This window comes from Scyliorhinus canicula, chromosome 2 (assembly GCF_902713615.1).
Source record: "Scyliorhinus canicula chromosome 2, sScyCan1.1, whole genome shotgun sequence".
NCBI classification, from domain to species: Eukaryota; Metazoa; Chordata; class Chondrichthyes; order Carcharhiniformes; family Scyliorhinidae; genus Scyliorhinus; species Scyliorhinus canicula.
The window spans coordinates 147,236,310-147,258,748 of record NC_052147.1 but is presented as its reverse complement, the minus strand read 5'-3'; the positions used below and the strand labels follow the sequence as shown (position 1 = coordinate 147,258,748).

Here is a 22,439-nt window from a genome sequence, read left to right as displayed (position 1 = left end):
TCATCCACGATAGTCCTCAATACTGGGCCCCGCAAGGCTGCGTACTTAGCCCCCTACTATACTTCTTATACACACACGACTGTGTGGCAAAATTTGGCTCCAACTCCATCCACAAGTTTGCTGATGACACGACTGCAGTGGGTTGGATCTCGAACAACAATGAGTCAGAGAACTGGAGGGAGATAGAAAACCTCGTGGAGTGGTGTAACGACAACAATCACTCCCTCAATGTCAGCAAAACTAAAGAGCTGGTCATCCACTTCAGGAAGCAAAGTATCATTCACACCGCCGTGTGCATCAATGGTGCCGAGGTGGAGATGGTTGGCAGCTTCAAATTCCTAGGCATGCACATCACCAACAATATGTCCTGGTCTACCCAGGTTGATGTTACGAACAAGAAAGCTCAACAATGCCTATACTTCCTCAGGAAACTAAGCAAATTTGGCATGTCCACATTGACTCTTAACAATTTTTACTGATGCACCATAGAAACATCCTATCTGGCTGCATCACAGCCTGGTATGGCAACTGCTCGGCCCAAGACCATAAGAAACTACAGAGAGTGGTGAACACAGCCCAGTCCATCACACGAACCTGCCTCCCATCCATTGACTCTATCTGCACCTCCTGCTACCTTGGGAAAGCGGGCAGCATAATCAAAGACCCCTCCCACCCGGGTTATTCTCTTCCAACTTCTTGCATCGGGCAGGAGATAGAAGTCTGAGAACACGCACTAACAGGTTCAAAGATAGCTTCTTCCCCGCTACAACCAGACTCCTGAATGACCCTCTTATGGACTGAACTGATCGCTTCACACATTCTCTCTACAGAGTACGCTCCGTATGCTCAGCAATGTCTTTGCCTATGTATTTACATTGTGCATTTATGTATGTCCTATGTCTTTTCCTATATGGTACAATCTGTATGGACTGTATGCGGAACAATACTTTTCACTGTACCTCAGTACACGTGACAATCAATCAATCAATTGCCTGCGCGAATGTTACTTGTCAGACCAAGTCTGGATATTGTCCAGGTCTTGCTGCATTTGGACACAAGTTCATAAGATATAGGAGCAGAATTAGGCTATTCGACCCATCGGGTCTGCTCCGCCATTCTATCACGACTGATATGTTCCTCTAGACTGCTTCAGTATCTGAGGAGTCACGAATGGTGCTAAAAATTGTGCAATCGTCAGCGAACGTCCTCACATCTGACGTTATGATGGAAGGAAGGACATTGATGAAGCAGTTGAAGATTATTGGTGTTGCATCTTTGGACTAAAAGGACAAAAGAAAGAGATTGCTGATGCACGTGGGTTGAATGCAACATTAACAGAGGTTTATTAAATAGGTCTTCACTGTACAAAGGCTGGTACTAGACTAAGGGCAAAATCCGCAAAGTAGCCAATGATGTCATGCATGTCACGTGACTCGGTTCTTAAAGAGGCATGCACACAACTCCAGTAACCCAATGACATAAAATTCCTCTCCCTTTGTTTTGAAGCTCCAAGACAACTTATAACTAGTATTTTAACATAGTCATTTACATATTTACACAAGTACAAACAAAACCTATCATGTTTTAACAACACAGTAAATAAGATAGATCCATTTCTCGCTGGTTGCCTGTTCACTTCTGGGACTTTGTTATTCTCAACCTTAGATTCTACCCAGGAAGGCGTTACAGCTATTTTTCTAAGGGAGGCCAAGTAGTTTCAAGTACTTCGGATGCAATCTCTGCTTCTGTAGATAGGCTCAAAGTCACACAGTCAGTTAGAATGGAGACCATTACCTCCTGAAGTAGTTCTGACATTGGCACACTAATGTATGCTGAAAATTAATCTGCATGGTGTCTCCATTTGAGTACATCTGTCGTATGGACCGTGTAGATTGGACCTGTCTGAGCCAATACTGTCACACTTCTTACCAGTGATGTACCTGTGTGCTAACACGTGGTCTCCTTGTTGAAATGAGTGGTTGCTTGAGTTACTTTCCTGGCTCAAGATCTGTGACTGTTGGTTTCACTCTACTATATTAGATGCCTCCTCTGGTCAGAGTAAATGAAAGTTAGTCCTTGGTTTCCTTTTCATCAATAGCAAAGCTGGAGAACTTTGTGTGGTCGCATGTATCGTATTTCAATATGTTGCTAAAAAGTTATTCAAATGGCGATGAAGTGAACCTTCGTCTTTAGAATCCTTCAGTGCATGTTTCAAGGACTGGACTAACCTTTTGGATAAACTATTCGTGGATGGGTGGTAAGGTGCTGACTTTATATGTTGAACTCCACACATCTTTAAGCAGTCTTCGAACTCTTGGGCTATAAACTGTGGTCCATTGTCATTCACGATCTGCTCTGATTTTCCAAATCTCGCAAAGATTTTGTCCAGTTTCTCAATGGTCTGTTCCACAGTAGTTGACTTCATTAGGATCACCTCAGACCACTTTGAAAATGCGTCTACAATGACGAAGAACATGTGCCCCCTGACTGGACCAGCAAAGTCAATGTTTAGACATTGCCACGTCATTTAGACCACTCCCATGGATGTAATAGGGACATCAGTGCTGCATTGCTTACTCGCCCACCTGACTGGTACAGTTCTGCTTTTTCTTCTCTCTGGGCATCGATTCCTGACCACCAAAAGTAGCTTCATGCTGGTTCCTTCATTCAAACTACACCTGGGTGCCCTTAATGTAATGGTCCCAATATTCTTTGTTGCAAGTTTGGAAGAATAATTACTTTCAACCCCACAACAGACATCCTCCCTGTGCTGTCAATTCAAGTATCCTGGAAATGTAGTTTTAATTCAGGATATTTTCTTGCTATCCTCCTCTTTAATACCATTTCCAGTAACTTCCTCATCACAGGATCATTCTGGTATGTCCTTCAACTTGAGCTGCAGTCACTGGAACATTCTCAATCTGTGAACAGTAAAAGATATTCTGACTAGGTGGCATCTGACTAGCTGGTAAAGGCAGACCTAATAATGCATCCGCATTGGCAGCATTATTTTCTGACTGACGGTATTTGATCTAGTAGGAATGTGCAGGTAGCATTAACGGGCATCGTTGGAGTCTACTTGCAGCCAACGAACGGATACCTTTGTGTAGCTCAAAAAAAGCTGTGAAGGGCCTGTGGTCCGTCAGCAATGTGAAATGACGACCATATAGGTATTGGTGAAATTTCCATACACCAGATATAATACTTAGTGCCTCCTTCTCCAACTGAGCATAGTTAAATTCTGCAATAGTTAACATATAAGATGCAAAAGCTATTGGTCTTTCTTCCCTTGAAGGTATTATGTGTGGCACCACTGGTCCAACACCATACGATGAAGCATTGTGGGCAATTAGTAATGGTAACTTTGGGTTGAAAGGTACCAACACTTCTGACTTTTTCAGTGCTTCATTTGCAGATTGATTTGCTTTTTCACATTCCGATGTCTGTTGCCATGCCTCCGTAATTGCTTCCATCTTTTTTGGTGCCTTGTGTAGGCCCTTACACTATCAATTACATGTCCTAGATATTATATGGTTGTCTGGAAGAAATCACATTTCTCGTTCCTGACACGAAGCCTATGCATCTGAGGGCGTTTCAGTGTGCCTTCAAAGTGTCATAAGTGTTCTTCTTCATTGCTGTCAGTTATCAAAATATTATCGAAGTAACACTGTACCCCCTGTAAGCCACTAAGGATCTGGTCCATTGACCATTAAAATAAGGCTGGTGCTGCCTTTATTCCAAAAAGCAATATCTTGCAGCAGAATAGGCCTTTGTGACTGATGATGGTGAGGTGTTAAGATTCAACTGCCACATTCATTTGCAGGGATGCCTGCAAGAGGTCAATCTTGCTGAACATTTGCCCCCCTGCTAGGCGTGCAAACAAATCTTCAATCAATGGTAGCGTGTATTGATCTTCACACAGGACCAGATGATTGTTGTATTAATATCCCGCAGATATGAATTGTACCACCCTGCTTCATGACAGGTACAACAGGGGTTGCCCAATCACTAGTAGTGAAGGGTTCTAAGACCCCTGTTTCCACAAATCTCTGTAGTTCAGATTCTATTTTTGGACCTATAGTGTAGGGTACAGCTCTTGCCTTGAGACTTTTCAACTGGCTATTTTCCTTAATCTGCAGGCACATTTGTACTCCTTTCATCAAACCTAACGTGTTTTCAAAAACACTGCTGTATTTTCGCACAATGGTCTGTTAAGTCCGACTTTGGATCAACTAAACAGTTTACAGCTCTCCAGTTCAGTTTAATCCTTTCCAGTCAAGAGCAACCAAAAAGAATTGGAAAACTTGCTCGCAGCACATGAAGTGATTGATCTGCAGTTTGCCCACTTTGCTTAACCTTGAATGTGATGTAACCTCTCAGAGGCAGTACAGGTTCTCAAGATCACATCTACTGGCTTCAAAGGAAGGTGATTAAGTTTCCATTCCTAGTTGGTCTCAGGAATTAGGGAGATGGCAGCTCCCGTATCAACCTCCAATTTGAAGGTTGCCTATTCAGTTTTGGAACTACTCAAAAACAAGTGTGACATAACCTGGACTGAATTCAACTTCAATTCTACATCAGCCTGAACTGCTTTAGTGTCATTGTGGTTGTTGTTCTTTTCTTCCACATTATGAATTTTCTAAGTTGAATTTAGAAACATAGAATCACAAGTAAAGTAAGTAGTCAACATTGTCCCAGATGACGATAGGCTATTTTCCTCTTTATGGGGGGAGAGCTGACTGGTGGTGATTTAACATGTGGATCGCACATCTCAGGTGAAGGGCAAGGTTGTAAAGGTTGAATCTGCGTTGTTGACCTTGCTCTGCGTCACAAACTAGCTGTTCAAGTCAACTGAGATATACCAGCCCCCATAGAATCACTACAGTGCAGGACGGCATTCAGCCCCTCGGGTACGTACCGATCCTCTGAAAGAGCATCCTACGAAGGCCCACGTCCCCACCCTATCCCCGTAACCCAGTAACCCCATCTGACCTTTTTGCACAGGAAGGGGCAATTTAACATGGCCAATCCACCTAACCTGCACATCTTTGGTCTGTGGGAGGAAACCAGAGCACCCAGAGGAAACCCACATAAGCACAGGCTGAACGTATAACTCCACAAAGACAGTGGCCTACGGCTGGAATTGAACCCTGGTCCCTGACACTGTGAGGCAGCAGTGATAACCACTGTGCCACCATGCTGTTTCTGACATTAAATGAATTATGCATTTTCCTTTGAACACTCTTCTCTGGAAAAGTTATTTTGCTCCAGCAAACTCTTGCTGTGTGGCCAGTTCTCCCACAATTTTACATTTGCTGTCCTTGCTCCAGCAATCAGCCAGTGACCGACCTATTTTGCACAGCGACGATACCATTGTTGTTGGGTAGACTTCTGGCCAGCAGCCAGTTTATGGATTTTCATGCTTGCTCCAAGCTGACAAGCCTCCTTAGCCAAGAGCTCCATTGGAACAGTAATATCTAATGCAATCTTCAGAGTTGGGTTTTGTTCCATTAATAATCTTCTCTGAATGGCCTCATTTTTCAAACCACACACTAAACAATCTCTAGTTGTGTCGATAACGATTCACCAAAATCTCAAAACTCTGCAAGTTGCTTGGGGGTTCATAGAATCATAGAATTTACTATGCAGAAGGAGGCCGTTTGGCCCATCGGGTCTGCACCAGTCCTGGGCAAGAGCACCCTACTTAAGCCCATACTTCCGCCTTATCCCCGTAACCCAACCTAACCTTTTGGACACTTAAGGGGGAATTTTCCCCTTCAAACTGATTCCTTCGATGAAATCGAGACCTCTCCACAATAATTAATGGTTTCGCTGCAGAATGGTCTCCTATTATTTTTACCAATCCTTGGTGAATTTTCCCTGGGTTTCTCAAGCTGAACCAAGCTTCATAACAAATTGAAAATTTTGCTTTTAATTGTACTAAGGAATGCGGAGATCTTGATATCTTCTGAAATTTTACTGGCCAGAATATAATAACAGAATCTTTCAGAGTATGAATTCCAGTTCTCTGAATCTTCATCAAATGAGAGCACCATGCCAAACTTTCCAGCCATTTTTAACGGTATCAGAATGCTCTCCCAACTTCCCTTGAATTAATCTAGTTAAATAAAGTTGAATTACTAATCTGTAACTGCTTTAACTTGCATTGTAAGTTGTGAGAATCTTTTGTTCTCTGTTCCACTCTATCTCCGGAACTAACTGTACTTTTTAAAAATAAATTTAGAGTACCCAATTATTTTTTCCAATTAAGGGGCAATTTAGCGTGGCCAATCCACCTACCCTGCACATCTTTGGGTTGTGGAGGTGAGACCCACACAGACACAGGAAGAATGTGCAAACTCCACACGGACAGTGATCCAGGGTCGGGAATCGAATCCAGGTCCTCATCGCCGTAGGCAGCAATGCTAACCACTGTGCCACCGTGCTGCCTTGGACCTAACTGCACTGCACGTGGTGAGCTCGGCAGTCTGAAATCCTCGGATTGCTGGTTTAAAATCGGCATAGGCCCTTCTTTTGAATTTCTTTTGCCTTATAAACCTTACTGGTTCTGATACCTGGTGCAATTTCTGACTTTCTGTTAATCTGCTTCATCGATTGATCTATTGAAGTAGCTCAACTCTTCTACATTGACATCAAAGTTCTGACCGTCGAAGTTCAGCTTTTTCTATTCCTTCTGAAAATATTTTTTTCTGATCCGTTCCTCATCGCCAGTTTTTATTTTGTAAACTGTTGTATCTTTGGACTAACAGTACAAAATAAATTGATTGCTGATGCACGTGGGTTGAGCGAAACATTAACAAAGGTTTATTAAATAGGTCTTCACTGTATGAAAGCTGTCACTAGACTATGGGCAAAAGCCCACAAAGTAGCTGAAGATGTCATGCATGCGAGGTAACACGTTTCTCAGAGACATTGAACATAACTACAATCACCCACATTTATAACAGTTGGACCTTGGACACTAACCTGAATAACTCCTGAACTATGAGGATTGATCTCCAACAAACACAGCCATCTTCCTTTGAGTTAGGTAGGACTCCAACCAGCAGGGAGGAACAAGTAAGGCAGTGGAACTAATTGGATTGCTCTTCGAAAGGGTCAGCACAGCCCCAATGGCACTAATAGTCACCCTTCTTGCTGTACAATTTTATACTGTAATGATGCATAATGAGTTAAATAAATGGTGTTGACTACATTTAATGCACAGACAAGACGGCATTGTCCTGCTTTATACAGAAGCACCTGCAAACCAACCTGCAAGAACAATTACGGCTCAACGAGCTGCAATAATTAACTGCCGTGACATAGGAAACATTTCTGGGTCAATTCATTTGGGTTGATGCCATACGTGCTGTCAAACATGCTAAAATGTATAAAAGCTTCTTGAATGGAGAGCAACCACACCCCCATCTCTGGTGATCACAAGTGACTGTGCTGACTGCCCTGGGGCAATTCATTCTTCAGAAGTATTTAACAGGCCGGAACAGATATAAAGGTTTAACAGTTGCCTAACTTGACTCTCTCTCTATACTCAAGGTCACAATTTTTAAATTACACTGGAGACTAGTGGCAAACATTCAGGTTGGCATTCTGCCTGGCACTGGATTACATAGGATATATAGCACAGAAACAGGCCTTTCAGCCCAAACAGTCCACGTCGATTTTTATGATCATCTCAAGTCTCCTTCCATCTTTTCTCATTTAAATTGACCATTATAATCTTCTCCTTCATATATGTGTTTAGCTTCCTCTCAAATACATCCACATTATTCACCTCACCACTCCCTGGGTCATGAGAATTCTGTTGGATATCTCAGTGACTATCGTATATTCATGGCCTCCAGTTGTGCTCTTTCCCACAAGAGGAACCATTCTCTGTACCCAATCAAAACTTTTCATAATTTTAAAGACCTCTACTAGGTCACCCTTTTTTAAAGAGAAAAGAGATTCAATCTCTTAATTTTTCCTGATATGCAGTCTTATGAATTTCTGGTATTATCCTTGCAAAGGATGTGGGTACAGGCAGCACTTATACTAAAACTTTTCTTTTCAGTAGTCAGTAAGTCATATTGGTCTGGTGACCTACCCAAATTTATACTTCTCCAATACTTTGATTAGTAAACATGCAACGTAGAACTATGCCAGTCCCAGGTTTTGAACACAGAATTAGATCATAGAAACCATAGAATTCATACAGTGCAGAAAGATGCCATTTGGCCCATCAGAAGGAGCATCCTCCCCACGCCCTCTTCCCCCACCCTATCCTCATAACCTCAAAATCCCACCTAACTTGTACATCTTTAGGTATTAAGGGGCAATTTAGCATGGCCAATCCACCTAACCTGCACATCTTTGGCCTGTGGGAGGAAACCGGAGCACTCGAAGAAAACCCACACAGGCAGTTGCCCAAGGCTGGAATTGAACCCAGGCCTCTAGTGCTGTAAGGCAGCTAACCACTGTGCCACCCCATCATCCACACAGAGTTAGATGATCTTAGCTGAGGAATTCTTTGGGGGGGGTTCTACAATGGAGCTCAACATCTGCGCTAAGAAGGAGGAGATGGTCAGCCAAATGCTTGGTTTGGATTACTACCTAATGGCACAGAAAGATTCCAGGTCCAGACACAACAAGCCGAGTGGCCTCCTTTGGTACTGTGATTTATTCTGTAACTCTGCTGCAAAGTGTGTAAGTGGACATAGGGAAGATGAGAACCACCTTTTAGAAGAGAGCTCGAGCTCACATCTGAAAAATAGCCACTTTGGTAAGGTGTTGGCGAATAATTCTTCTCAAGAGAACTACATCTCAACAGGAGCCAGCGCCTTCAAAACAGCCATGAAGAAATGGTTGTTTAATTGAAACAAAAGGAATAAAGTATATTTTTCAAGAGAGGCCTTCCGAACCTTTTCTCAGCCAACCTGGAGTCAGGGCAGCAGCAAAGCTTCACTTTTGGAAAGAATCTGAAAATTTTCTTTCAGAAGAACAAGAACTGAAAAGGTGGGAATAGGAGCAAAGAGACAAAAAATGACAGGGAACTATATCTTCCAGAAATATAAATATAGTGAATGAACAATGTTGCAACAATTGATTGTCCTATATTATGGGACAGGACTATCATAAGGCCTGTTGAGGATAGATAAATGATGTGTGTAGCAGCAAATTGGGTATAAAATGGTTGAAGGGAGATTTTTGATTCCATCACAAACTTCCTTTTTGGTTATTGCATGAATCTTCTGTTTATTCCCCCCCCCCCCCCCCCCCCTCCCTCCCCCCCAATAGAGAAGCAATTAAAATCAGAGATGCTAAAGAGACCGTAATTCGAGGAGCACGGATACCACAGGAGGGCTGTAGGACTGGTGGAGACTACAGAGATACGGGAGGGGAAAGATCAGAGAGGGATTTGAAAACAAGGATGAGAATTTTAAAACTGAGACGTTGCTGAACTGGGAGCCAACGCAGGCCACTCGGCACAAGGCTGATGGGTGAACAGGCTTTGGTGCAAGTAAGCACCCAGGCAGCAGAGCTTTGGGTGACCTTAGGTCTATAGATAGTAGAAATTGGGAGGCCTGTCAGGAATGCATTGGAATAGTTGAGTCTAGAGGTAACAAATTTGTGGATGAAAGTTTTAGTAACAAAAGAGCTGAGACAGGGATGGAAACGCATAATATTACGGACATGGAAATAGATGGTCTTTGTGACAATGTGGTAATGAGGTTGAAAGTTTATCTTGGGGTCAAATATGACATTGTGTTTGCAAACAGTTGATTCAGCCTCAAGACAGGGGAGAGGGATAGAGTCAGTGGTGAAGGTCAGATTTACTGTTGGGTATGAAGACAATGGCTTCAGTCTTCTCAATATTCAATACTGCTCATCCAGTACTGGATGTCAGGTAATCACAGAATTGTTACGGCACAGGAGGCCCTTCATCCCATTGTGTCTGCACCGGCTCTCCAAATGAGCAACATTACTTTGTGCCATTCCCCTGCCTTTTCCCTTACCCCCTGCGCATTGTTTCTATTCAAATAATCATCTAATTCTCTCCTGAATGTCTCGATTGAACCTGCCTCTTCCACACTTCCAGGCAGTGCTTTCCAGACTCGAACCACTTGCTGTGTTTAAAAGTTCTTTCTCATGTCACAGTTTGACAATTTAGAGACAGTGGAAGAGTCGAGATAAGTAGAAGTGAGGTAGCTCTGGGTAGTCAGCATACATGTGAAAACTGATGCCGTATTTTCAGATGTTGTTAACAAGTGACAGCAAGTAGCTGAGAGATGGGGTGTGGGAGGTCTGGATAGATCCTTGGGGGAATTCCAGAGGAAACTGTGAGGGAATGGGAAGAGAATCTATTATGGGAATTTATTGGTATGATTATACAGATCAGAATGGGTCCAGATGAGTGCAGCTCTCTCCAACTGGACGACAATGCAGAAACTTTAGAGGAAGATGCTCTGATCAACTACGTCAAAGGCTACAGACAGGTAGAGAAGGGCCAGGAGGGCTAATCTGCCTTTGTAACAGTCAAACAAGATGCCATTTGTGCCTTTGATGAGAGCCATTTTGATACCATGGTCGGGTCGGAAGCCTGCTCAAGCCTGGCTTTTATGATGGACGCCTAGATGTAGCATTCTGGTACTTTACTGCATCTGCCTTCTGAAATTGGGGATGTGGGGGAAATGGAAAATGTGAGGATGGAGGGAGAGAGAAATCCTTGAATTAATAGATTTCCCTGGAGTCAGACTCCTTCAATGGAAAGTGAAGGCTAATCACTTCAAACAGCTAATTAGAGTATTGGTTCTCCACTAAGTACACTCCAGGTGCCACTTGCCATGATGTTACCATGGCAACTTTATTGTGGTTGCAGTGCAAATCCATTAGCCAACAAAATACAGACAATCAAATAACAGGAATTATTTTCTCCAGTGATGTGTAAAACAGAGCCAGACATTTTGCACATTAAAAAAAGAAAGAAATATAGACGCCATTTGCTACTAAAATGGTTATTCTGACAGAAAACATGGGGTTTACTATGCGAGGTGCCTGATGGACAAACAGACTGAGATGTGTCAACACTACAAGGATGGTCACACTGAACAATCAGAACTCTACTGTAGTGCTGGAACCTCTTCCTTCCTGAAGAGAGGATTGCTGCTGCCACGATTATACAGAGTATAATTACCTGCATCCATGTCTGCAAAGAATGGAACAGCCAGTCATCAGTAACAGTATGACTGAATGCACACATTTACTGCTCCTAAATTGCCTAGTGTATGCCAGTAAGCCAAACAAAACTGAACTTTTAAAACTTAAAACCTTTGGACTATTTCTGCACAATCTATTTAGTACAAGCATGCATCTCAAAATGTCTTATCCTGAATATATCAATTAAAGGCCCGAGGTTGCTTCCCGTTCAGTCATTTAGTTGGCAAGCTGGAGTTTTCCTATTTCATCAGTATCAAGTGTTTTGCTTAAAACAGGGTATCTTGGATCAATCCATTCAGTGTGATACTGAATTCACTGAGCATGGTCTGAATAAAGAGCTTCGGTTCAGGAGTTGCCTGAGAGCTCTAAATACAGGAGATAAAATTGGTAAAGTGGATTTCTATAATGGAGTTAGGGATGCATTTACAACAGTTATTTGGGAATTAAAGCTGCCGCAGATACTTCTCAACTGTGTTTATAAGAATAGTTTGGGTTCTACAAGTGGTTACATCTGGTCATAAGAATGTGTGGTGAAACCATACAGAGATGCCAAGCTCCATTTCTGGTCTGTGTCGAGTTAGCTGATCTGAGCTGAGGTCAGAACCGTCCTCAACTATGCTGGAGCAGGAAACAATTCGCTAAGATGCAAAGCATGATCATTTATCCAGCCTTAGAGCAGAAAAGTACATTTGTGTGAAGGCTCAGTGACACTAATGTCCGGACACACAATTCCACACTGACTATTGGGATGGGATACATAGAATTGTACCACAGCAAGCCATCAACATCTTTTGGGGGGAACAAGAGGGTAGAAGGAGAAAACTAGTAAATAATGAGGGGGCAAAGCATCCCCAGACAGGCAGACAAGCAGATTGCAGCCAGACTTTTGTGAATGCCAAGGTTTAAAGTGATATTAACAGGGAAATGCAGTTTAGCAGCCAAATTAAAACGCACCTCTCCACAGAAAGATAATGTTAGAGATGGGTGAGCAATTATAATTCCCACATTAAGGTGGAGGTACTTCATTTATTGTTTGAACCAGTTAGCCCAATTTAATTCCACAGTTTGACGTTCCCTGTTCATTATCACAGTCTATTTACATTATTAATGTTTTGAGATAAAGTTAGGTTGAAGGTCTGTAAGTATCAGTTTTTCTTGTTTGAGCAGGGTAATGCCTAACTGTTACATTGGGCGGATTTTCAGTGTTAACAGAATGACTGTCTGGGAAGCACAATGACCCTGCAGATAGTCTAATGGCTTTTGTTATTTTGGAAAACAGTGGGCTCAGCCATCAAAAACCAATAAACTGGTCCAAGGCCATTGCAACAAAGCAACGCATGCATTCAGAAAGATGCACTTTGGTGAGAAAAGACCAGAGAAATTCAAGATTTGAGAACTGTGGCAGAAATGTAGTCCTTTTTGGCAGCACACACTAGCCAGTAAAGAGCATTAATTACACAATTATAAGGCAGTTTTGAAACAGATAGAGAATACAAGAGTAGCAGACATATTCATAGTGAATAAGGGGGTGGGGCTGGGAACAAAGGAAGGATCATACATCAAAACATAGTAACAAGTTATTTTTATGCAAGGTATATTAATCTCAAAATCGGCCAGCGCATCAATCTGGGTATAAAGGCCAGATGTAAATCCCTCTGCAAGTAAGAAGCAGGTGCAGGGATCGGTGTGAGAGCAGAAAACAGTTAAAGATAAGGACTGAAAATAAATGTACACCTCTCATTCCTACTCCATTAATATTTTTCATTTTTATTTTAAATTATAGATTTGAATGGGTACATCTATTTTAATGGGCTGCATGCTTAGGTGTGATGCACTGAAGACACAATATGCAGGACACTCGGAAAGGAAACTTGAAACTCACAATTAGGGATTTAAAAATGGACATGGATGTGACAGAGATACGTGGTGAGCAGATGTGACTACATTAGTCAAGGTGGGTCCCACGCCCGTCACTGAATACTGGGCAGTACTCCAACAATTAAAGAATATTAGTAAGCATGTTTATTCAAAATGGGGTTCAGTGCCCATTAAATCTTTCCTCCAGTAGACGATTAAGTGTTTATCTCCTCCATACTAACTCAGTGACCAATGTTACAAAGCTTCACAGTTGTTAGCTCACACTGTCCTCACTCAAAGAGTCATTTTTCACACGTCAGTCTAAGGAACGAATAACGGTTGCTATTCCACCATGAGGCTTTCACCACAAGGGTGCTCTCTGGTGGATGGTGATCTGAAGTGGTAATTTTAGTTCAGCTTCCCAGGCAATGGAGATCCACTGCAGCATCCAAGTGACAAAGGAGATTAGCTAATAGTGTGCGGGAAAAGGCTGGGACTTAGAACTGCCTTTGCTCAGTCAGACACTGTGGTGCAACTATCAACTGAATAATCAGTGGGCTCTGTTAGAAAACAAAGTTAGCTCGTTCTTCACCAGTTACACGGTCAGTGTCACTGTAAGAAGTACCTGGGTGAGACTCCTATAGACATCATGCGACTCTGTGCTAGATGAACTCTGTCACACTGCAGAGTGGTCATCCTCCTTTATCTAGGACACCAATTAAAGCATTCAGTGCTTTGAAGTTGTTTTGAAATAATCTTTAATTCTTTTCATATCTGCAAGCAATGGGGTTACCTCTGCCCAGGGTACCAGTATATTTGTCATAGAATACCTACAGAGCAGGAGGCCATTCGGCCCATCAGATCTGTACCAACCTTTCGCACTCTACCCAGGTCCAGTCCCCCGTCCACCCTGCCCTATTACCGCAACCTAACCTGCATGTCTTTGGACTGTGGGAGGAAACCAGAGCCCCTGGAGGAAACCCTCTGTCAATGTGACAGAGTTCATCTAACAGAGTCGCATGTTGCCTATAGCAGTCTCACCCAGGTACTTTTTACAGTGACACTGACAGTGTAACTGGTGCAGAACGAGCTAGCTTGTTTTCTTACAGAGCAGACTGCAAAGTCTGGCAGATATATAAGGTCATAAAATGAACTATTCACACAAGCTCCATGACTCAAGCACAAAGCAGCCTGTGAATTTAATACTTCAACTCCAGCTCAGGAAGATGGCAGGCAGCCATTGGTGGAGAAAGGTGTTACTTCCTGGATAGGGCACACTTTGATACTTGCTAAACCCAGTACCTTCTGGTACTGGGTTAAAATAACGACTCCTCATGGACACGTTTAGCTGGTGGCATACTGCAAATTGATGGACCTCGAAGGGCATCACGTGGTACCTCATCCTGACTTTCATTCATTTTCTAACAGGGATACAGAGAGGGAATCCTTCCTTGATTCTCAGATCCCTACCCGAACCAAAGTGATTTCAGCCAACCAAAACACGATCTGTACAAGCTGGAACCCAAAATGGCCAGCTCCACAATAAGAGTTGCCTTTGTCATCAGGGGAATACCTGATCATTAAGAGGAGTGTACCCTCTTTAACACAGCATCTGTATACTAGGCTATAAATGATTTATTCTATGGTTGTTTTAATACTAAAGTCGGCATCGAGACTGAAGAGTCGAAACATCTAAAAAATGTCTTCAATTGAATTTTAAAAGTTTGTTTTAGTTTTGGCTTGCCTACTAAAGTGCTGGATGACATCAGCAGATGGGATAGTATAGGCCCCTTTCCATCTCTCAGTACTGTTACAGAAACAAATCAAATCAGTGTAGCGTAACTGCTCCTTGCTTACCTTCAGGCGACTCCTCCTGGACATAGGTTCCTGTCAGATACCGATGGACCAAGGCTGACTTGCCACTGGCTAAATTACCGACAATTCCCTGAAATACAAAGACATTGTGTCAATGAGATGCTTTTCTAACTCGGGGGACAGCTGGGGAGGCATTAGTTTCAAAGATGGATCACACCACTCTGAACATCATGCACAGCACGAGATACAGTCCTTTTCGTTCAGAAGTTCCCCTGTGAACATGCACATTTAAGTTCTCTGGTTAATGATTTCTGTTTCAAGGGCAGAGGCTGCAACCTCCAGCAATCACAAAATAATGCATCTCCAGAACTTAGCATGGAAAAATTCAACAACCTGCTTAAAAATGGTTTCCTCGGCTTCCAATGACACAACAGTTGAATATCTGTGTAATTCTAAATCCAATCCTTTACCTAACCGACCGAGATAAGAGAATATAAGATATAAGAATACTGCAGTTGCCATAAAGCTTTAAAGAAGACCCTTGAAATTGTGTGTGCAATAAGTACTTAGGTCAGTATGCAGTGAGGCTGCAAAGGGTTCAGCGGTTACTTTCAAAGTAACATTTTTCCCTCAGTCAAAAGATTGTGGGTTCAAATCCCGCTCCAATAAAAAAGCAACAGAAACCAGGTTGTCTCTGCCGTGTAGCACTGAGGGAGTGTTGCACTGTCACAGGTGCTTTTCTTTTTTTTTAAATTTAGAGTACTCAATTCTTTTTTTTCCAATTCAGGGACAATTTAGCGTGGCCAATCCACCTAGCCTGCACATCTTTGGGTTGTGGGGGTGGGACTCATGCAGACACGCGGAGAACGTGCAAACTCCACACGGACAATGACCCAGGGCTGGGATTAGAACCTGGGTCCTCAGTGCTGTGGGCAGAAGTGCTAACCACTATGCCACCGTGTCGCCCAGAGAGATGCTTTTCTTTTAGATGAGATGTAAAATCAAGGACCCCAATTTGACATTAAAAATCCTATGGCACTATTTTGAAGAAGTGCGAGGAGTTCGCCCCTGTGTCCTGGCCAATCATTACCCCTCAATCAACATCACAAAACAAGTTATCTGGCCATTATCGCATTGTTATTTTTGATGCCCTCCTGTGTGCAAACTGACTGACACGTTTCTTCCATTACAACAGCAACTACATGCCAAAAGCATTTTGTTGACTGTAAATATTAAAGGACAAATTGAGGCATTTAAAATATGCTTCGTAAATTTAAGTTCTTTTTTAAAAGTATTTAAGCGTTGCTGTACCTAAGCCCTAACCTGCTACTCTAACACTGTCAATGGCAGCTAAGGTATTAAAGATGTACAAAATCCTGTAGCTCAAAAGCTATTCAGAACTCAGGTTCCAAGGGTGGCTGCAAAGGTGAGGAAATGGAAGGGCAAAAGCAGAGGCCAACAATCAGCAGAGACCAACAAATTAAATAGGACTACAGGTGACCCTTGAACATTGTCCTACTGACACCCTTATAAGAATATAAAAGTGCGTTTAAAGTAATTCTATTGAATACTAAAGTACAACTACCATGCAGCTGCAAGAGACTTAATATCCCATACTCCAACTTAAGCCTTTTCTCTCTTACTCTTTAGATGCCTTAAGCTATACCCATCCTGTGACCAAAAGGGGCAAGGAATCAAGCTGCCTCCTATCCTCATCCTATCATGTATCTGGCTGCTGTGAGCTTCATTCAAGAGGCCTAGTGATGTAAGCGGGTACAGAAACCATACCCCTCTGCCAGCCAATCACTCGCCCACCATGCTATTCAAAAATATAAGGATTCCACTGTAAACTCAAAAATGAATGACCAACAGGAATCGACCTTTTTTAAAAGCCAAAACTCCCAAAGAACAGCAGACTAGGTACAAAACATCAGCCTTTTAAGCAACTTTCAGCCAACACACATCTAATCAGTAGGATTTTAATGCAGTTTTCCTGTCCCAGTTAATAGCACTGAACTACACAATAGAAGCATTTACGCATCAGTTGACACAAGTGGGGCTCCGTTCAGTTTCTGACCCTTTCCAAGGAAATTGGCACAGAATCATGACCGGGCCAAAGGGGATGGGCAGAAGATTGGGTCGTGAGCTGCTCCATCAGCCATGAAGCAGGAGTTATGAACTCATGCCTGAAACCTGGGAATTCCTTTCATTTTTACTCATTGCCATTTTAGTCCCCTCCTTTGCAAAGGCTGTCGAAGGGGCACAATGCCCTTTTACCCTTTCTGAATTTTTGTCCTTAATTCTGGCAGTCTCTTTCAATTGTCTTTTTCATTCAAATTTCATTTGCATAGAATCATAGAATTTATAGTCCAGAACGAGGCCATTCGGCCCATCGAGTCTGTACCGGCTCTTTGAAAGAGCACCCCACTTAAGCCCACACCTCCACCCTATGCCCGTAACCCAGAAACCCCATCTAACCTAAGGGCAATTTATCATGGCCAATCCACCTAAGCTGCACATATTTGGACTGTGGGAGGAAACCGGAGCACCTGGAAGAAATCCACTCAGACACAGTGTGAACATGCAGACTCTGCACAGACAGTGACCCAAGCCAGGAATCGAACCTGGGACCCTGGAGCTGTGCAGCAACTGTGCTAACCACTGTGATACCTGGCCACCCATAATTCCTCCTTTGCAACATGCATCTGTCCAAATCTATCCAAATGATTTCTAGAAAGTTGTTGCTTCATGCAATGCCGATGAGCAACCTTCTGAAAATCAATCTATTTTTCCCTCCATTCTTGCTGTAATTTCTTTTGTCCAACAATTTTAACATCAAAAATGGTTTTTCTAAAGTTCTTGTAGGTATCCGAGAAGAAATGTTCTCCCTGTGTCGGCATGGGTTTCCTCCGGATACTCCATTTTCTTCCTACGGTCCAAAGATGTGCAGATTAGGTGGATTGGCCATGCTAAATTGCCCTTAAAGTGTCCAAAGGGGTTGGGTGGGGTTGCTGGGTTACTGGTATGGGGCGGAGGTGTGGGCTTAAGTGGGGTGCTCTTTCCAAGGGCTGGTGCAGACTCGATGGGCCGAATGGCGTCCTTCGGCACTGTACATTCTATGTCTCTGTCTAAATTAAGATTCTCGTTCCTCCTACAATTAAATTGGTCTTTCAGAATTGTTACAGTGCAGAAAGGAGGCCATTTAGCCCATCGCATCTGCACCAGCTCTACAAACAAGCATCATGACTGAGTGCCATCCCCCTGCCTTTTACCCATAACCCTGCACAATATTTCTATTCAAGTAATCATTTAATGCCGTCTTGAATGCCTCGATTTAACTTGCCTCCACCACACTTACAGGTAGTGGATTCCAGACCCCAACTACTCGCTGTGTGAAAAAGGTTTTCCTCAAATCACATTTGCTTATTTTGCAAATTGCTTTAAATCTATGCCCTCTCGTTCTCGATCCTTTTAGGAGCGGGAACAGTTTCTCCGTCTCCTCTGTCCAACCCTGTGTCGGCATGGGTTGATTTTGAACATGTCTATCAAATCTCCTCTCAGCCTTCTCTCAAATGAGAACTGCCTTAATCTCTCCAATCTATCCTCAGAACTGAAATTTCTCATTCTTGGGAACAATCTTGTAAACCTCTTCCGCATCCTCTCCAATGTGTTCACAGCCTTCCTATAGTGTGACGCGCAGAACTGTACACAATATTCCAGCTGAGGTCTAACAAGTTCAACATTACCGCCTTGCTCTCCTGCAATTTTAATTGCTTGCTAATTATTTGAGCTTCATTACTAAATTTCTGTATACAAAATAAGCATAGCAAGAACGTGCTCGCTGCACATAGTAATTTTAGATATTTGCACATTCATGCAGCTTATCAAGGCTGACAAGTTCCCACTTTCATTGCTAAATTGGTTAGACCCATCATCTACTTTCCGGAGGACAGATTTCATGAGGAGTAAACAATTTGCATTTATATAGTGCTTATCACGACCAATGGATGCTTTAAAGTGCTTTACAGCCAATAAAACATTTTTGAAGTGCAGTTCTGTTTCAATATAGGTAATGCAGTAGCCAATCTGCACACAACAAGCTTCCACAAACAATGCGGCTATGACCAGATAACTTGTTCTTTTTCGATGATGTTGATTGATGGATAGATATTGGCCAAGATATCGGGGATAGCTTCCCTGATCTTCTTCAAAATAGTGCCGTGGGATCTTTTACCTCCACCGAAGGCCTCAGTTTAATTCTCATTTGAAAGATAGCACCTCTGACAGTGCAACATTCCTTCAGTGCTTTTTGTGTTCAAATCTGACTTAAACTCAAAACTTTGTGTCTCAGAGGCAAGAGTATTACCGACTGCGTGACGGTTGACACTATAAATTGAGTCAATTACAGCCCCATAATGAATCACTAAATCAGTAGATATCAGTTACAAATTTGTCAACACTCCAGTCTGAGCATCACTGGCAATATCAATGCCATATTTATTATGTACAGCATTTAAAAATAAATGACACCTCTTCAATCATTCTCGTCCCATAGGATTCTGGATTAAATAAAAAGAACGTGCACAAGGTGCGAGCCGTATGAAGTGTTACAGATTACGGGGTCAAGGAGTTGTGGCAAGTACATCAGCATTATGGGCTCACCTGTTGATTTAGCTTCTGGTTAAACTGAGACAGGTGTGACAGAAGGAACTGAAATTTGGCAAGTTAATAATGCAGCAAGCTCAAATGCTGAATTTTGAAGGAATGGGGAACAGGCTTCTCTCACCCTGGTGCCGGGCTGGAGAATCACCGGGACCGGCGCGAATCGCGCCCTGTCGCCAGTCCGCCGATTCTCCGGAGAGCAGAGAACCACCGGCACGGCGCTGGTCGGGGGCCGCTCTACGCCCGCCCCCCCCCCCCCCCCCCCCCCCCCAAGTGATTCTCGGTCAGGGATGGGTCGAGCAACCACGCTAGAAAGTACGAGTTAGGCCGGGGCCGTCCACACCTGCTCTTAGCCGGCGGGACTTACGCCGTGGATGCATCTGGGGACGGCCTGGTGGGGTGTGGGGGGGGGGGGGGGGGGGGGCGTGGGGGCTCCGAGCCCGCGATTGGGGCCTACCGCTCAGCGGGCCGGCCTCTCGGACTCTTTTGTTCCACGCCGGTCCCTGTAGCCCTCCGCCATGTTGCATCCGGGCCAGCGCAGAGAAGGAAGCCACCGTGCATGAGCATCAATCGCGCCGGTCCCACTGCCCATGAGCGCGTTAGCGCCAGTGCCACTGCGCAGGCGCAGACCCTGCAACGCCCATCTAACATGGGTCGCTCTGGTGCCATGCTGGCCGCCTGTAGGGGTCAGAATTTCTGCTCCTAAGGCCATATTGACACCGTCGAGAAACGCAATGGCGTTTACGACGGCATCAACACTTAGCCTCAGGATCAGAGAATCCTGCCCGGGATTTTAGAAAATGCAATATCGGAACAGAATCTCCAGTCACAATATGATGCCGATAGGAATGAGTCACAGCATGTTCAACAATTCAACTTCTTAAAATAGATTGAGCCTGTGCAAAACAGTGATTGCAACATCGTTAGGTGCAAAAAGATAATCGCACTGAACTGGGAAAAGGTCAAATTCAATCAGAAAAAAACAGCGCCCGGCGAAATTAGTTGATTGCAGTGTTTCAAACAGAATTAGGGGAAAGAGGGATGTGAATCTGAGACTTGGGAGGAAAAGGCGTTGAGATGGACAGCCGTTTGCAACGACAGAAGGTGGATTTGCTGGGGTGGAGGGGGCAGGACAATGTTGGAAAGAAGATAATAGGAAACCATTTCCAACAACAGCCTGCATGGGCACCGGGGAAAATATGTGAGCTTATTAGAGTATTAACTAATTATATCCTTATGAAACCACGTGACTTCTCAGATAATAGTGATCAATCAAGATTAAAGTTACACAAATTTAATAGTGAGGCTGAATATAAAACTAGGAATAACAATACTAAAGAAAACCATGAGCATTGCAAAGCAATGATTTGAAGGGAAACAAAAGCAATCTGAAGCAATGCCAGCAGATAACATAAAAGGGGAAGACAGTAAAGTATGTAAAAGCACATTTAAAATAAACAGCTGGTTGGAGAGGGTAGAGGAATGTTTATGGATGAGGGGAATCTCATTGTGGCGGATGAAGGTAGGGCAGAGTATATTATAAGGCTATGGTGCACACCATTGAAAACTGCATCAGGCTCCGTCCATGGGGAAAACCCATTTTTCAAGTTCGAGCATGTGCCTTCAGTCCCAGTTATGCCTATAGGTGGCGGTGTAAACAGGCAATTGCATTTAAAATGTATTATGGTAATACTATCTTTGTGTCTGATTCTGGTGTGGATGTTGTTTCTCTCCCTGGAAATCTTAAAACAGGTCTTTTAAAGTTTGATTCGGAAGCACAGTGGCTGCTTCACAGCTCCAGGGACCCAGGTTCGATCCCGGCTTGGGTCACTGTCTGTGCGGAGTCTACACGTTCTCCCCGTGTCTGAGTGGGTTTCCTCCGGGTGCTCTGGTTTCCTCCCGCAAGTCCCGAAAGATGTGCTGTTAGGTGAATTGGACATTCTGAATTCTCCCTCTGTGTACCCAACAGGCCCGGAATGTGGCGACTAGGGGATTTTCACAGTAACTTCATTGCCGTTTTAATGTAAGCCTAGTTGTGATACTAATAAAGATTATTATTATTAAATATAAGCAAAATATTGTGGATGCTAGAATCTGAAACAAAAACAGAAAATTCTGGAAAAAACTCAGCAGGTCTGGCAGCATCTGTGGAGAGAGAAACTGAGTTATCGTTTCAAGTCTTTATGACTCCAAGTGGGAGGAATGTGATGGAGTATATACTGTAGAAGAAGGGGTAGGGAAACTGGAAACGTTTAACAATTTTGCTTCAAATTCCCACCCGTCTCTCACCTTTACGTGGTCTATCTCCGACAGTTCCCCTCCCTTCCTTGGACTCATTTCCCGCACCTCTTCCGTCACCCCTTCCCCCTCCTACCCTCCCTATCAGGCTCCACATTCGAAGGATCACCATCCTTCTTTGGTGAAATGGACATTCGGAATTGTCCCTCTGTGTACCCGAACAGGTGCTGGAGTATGGCAACTAGGGGATTTTCACAGTAACTTCATTGCGTTTTTCAAAATAAATTTAGAGTACCCAATTATTTATTTTTCCAATTAAGGGGCAATTTAGCATGGCCAATCCACCTACTCTGCACATCTTTGGGTTGTGGGGGTGAAACCCATGCAGGCACGGGAAGAATGTGCAAACTTCACACGGACAGTGACCCAGGGCCGGGATTCGGGGTCCTCAGCGCCATAGTACAGCAACATCATTGTTAATGTAAGTCTACTTATGACACTAATAAAAATTATTACTATCCACCATTTCCACCAACTCGAGCATGATGCCACCAAAAACATATCTTCACCTAATCCGCCCCCACTCCTATCAGCATTCCACTGCGACTGGTCCCTCCATGACACCCTAGTCCACATCTCCATCACCCCCA

General features: G+C 43.4%; 1 protein-coding gene across 7 annotated transcripts in view; it reads right to left on the bottom strand.

The window, feature by feature from the left end:
• Positions 1-22,439, bottom strand: part of agap1 (ArfGAP with GTPase domain, ankyrin repeat and PH domain 1) — a 959,457-nt gene that overhangs the window by 486,063 nt on the left and 450,955 nt on the right. For 4 of the 7 annotated variants that reach the window (XM_038787582.1, XM_038787580.1, XM_038787577.1 and 1 more), the window contains 2 exons: positions 14,932-15,019; positions 11,195-11,206 (listed from right to left, as the gene is read on the bottom strand). In XM_038787582.1, the coding sequence (XP_038643510.1) occupies positions 11,195-11,206; positions 14,932-15,019 (100 nt within the window). The remainder of the gene's footprint in view (positions 1-11,194; positions 11,207-14,931; positions 15,020-22,439) is intronic. The other 3 variants (XM_038787583.1, XM_038787584.1, XM_038787578.1) reach the window with 1 other exon arrangement.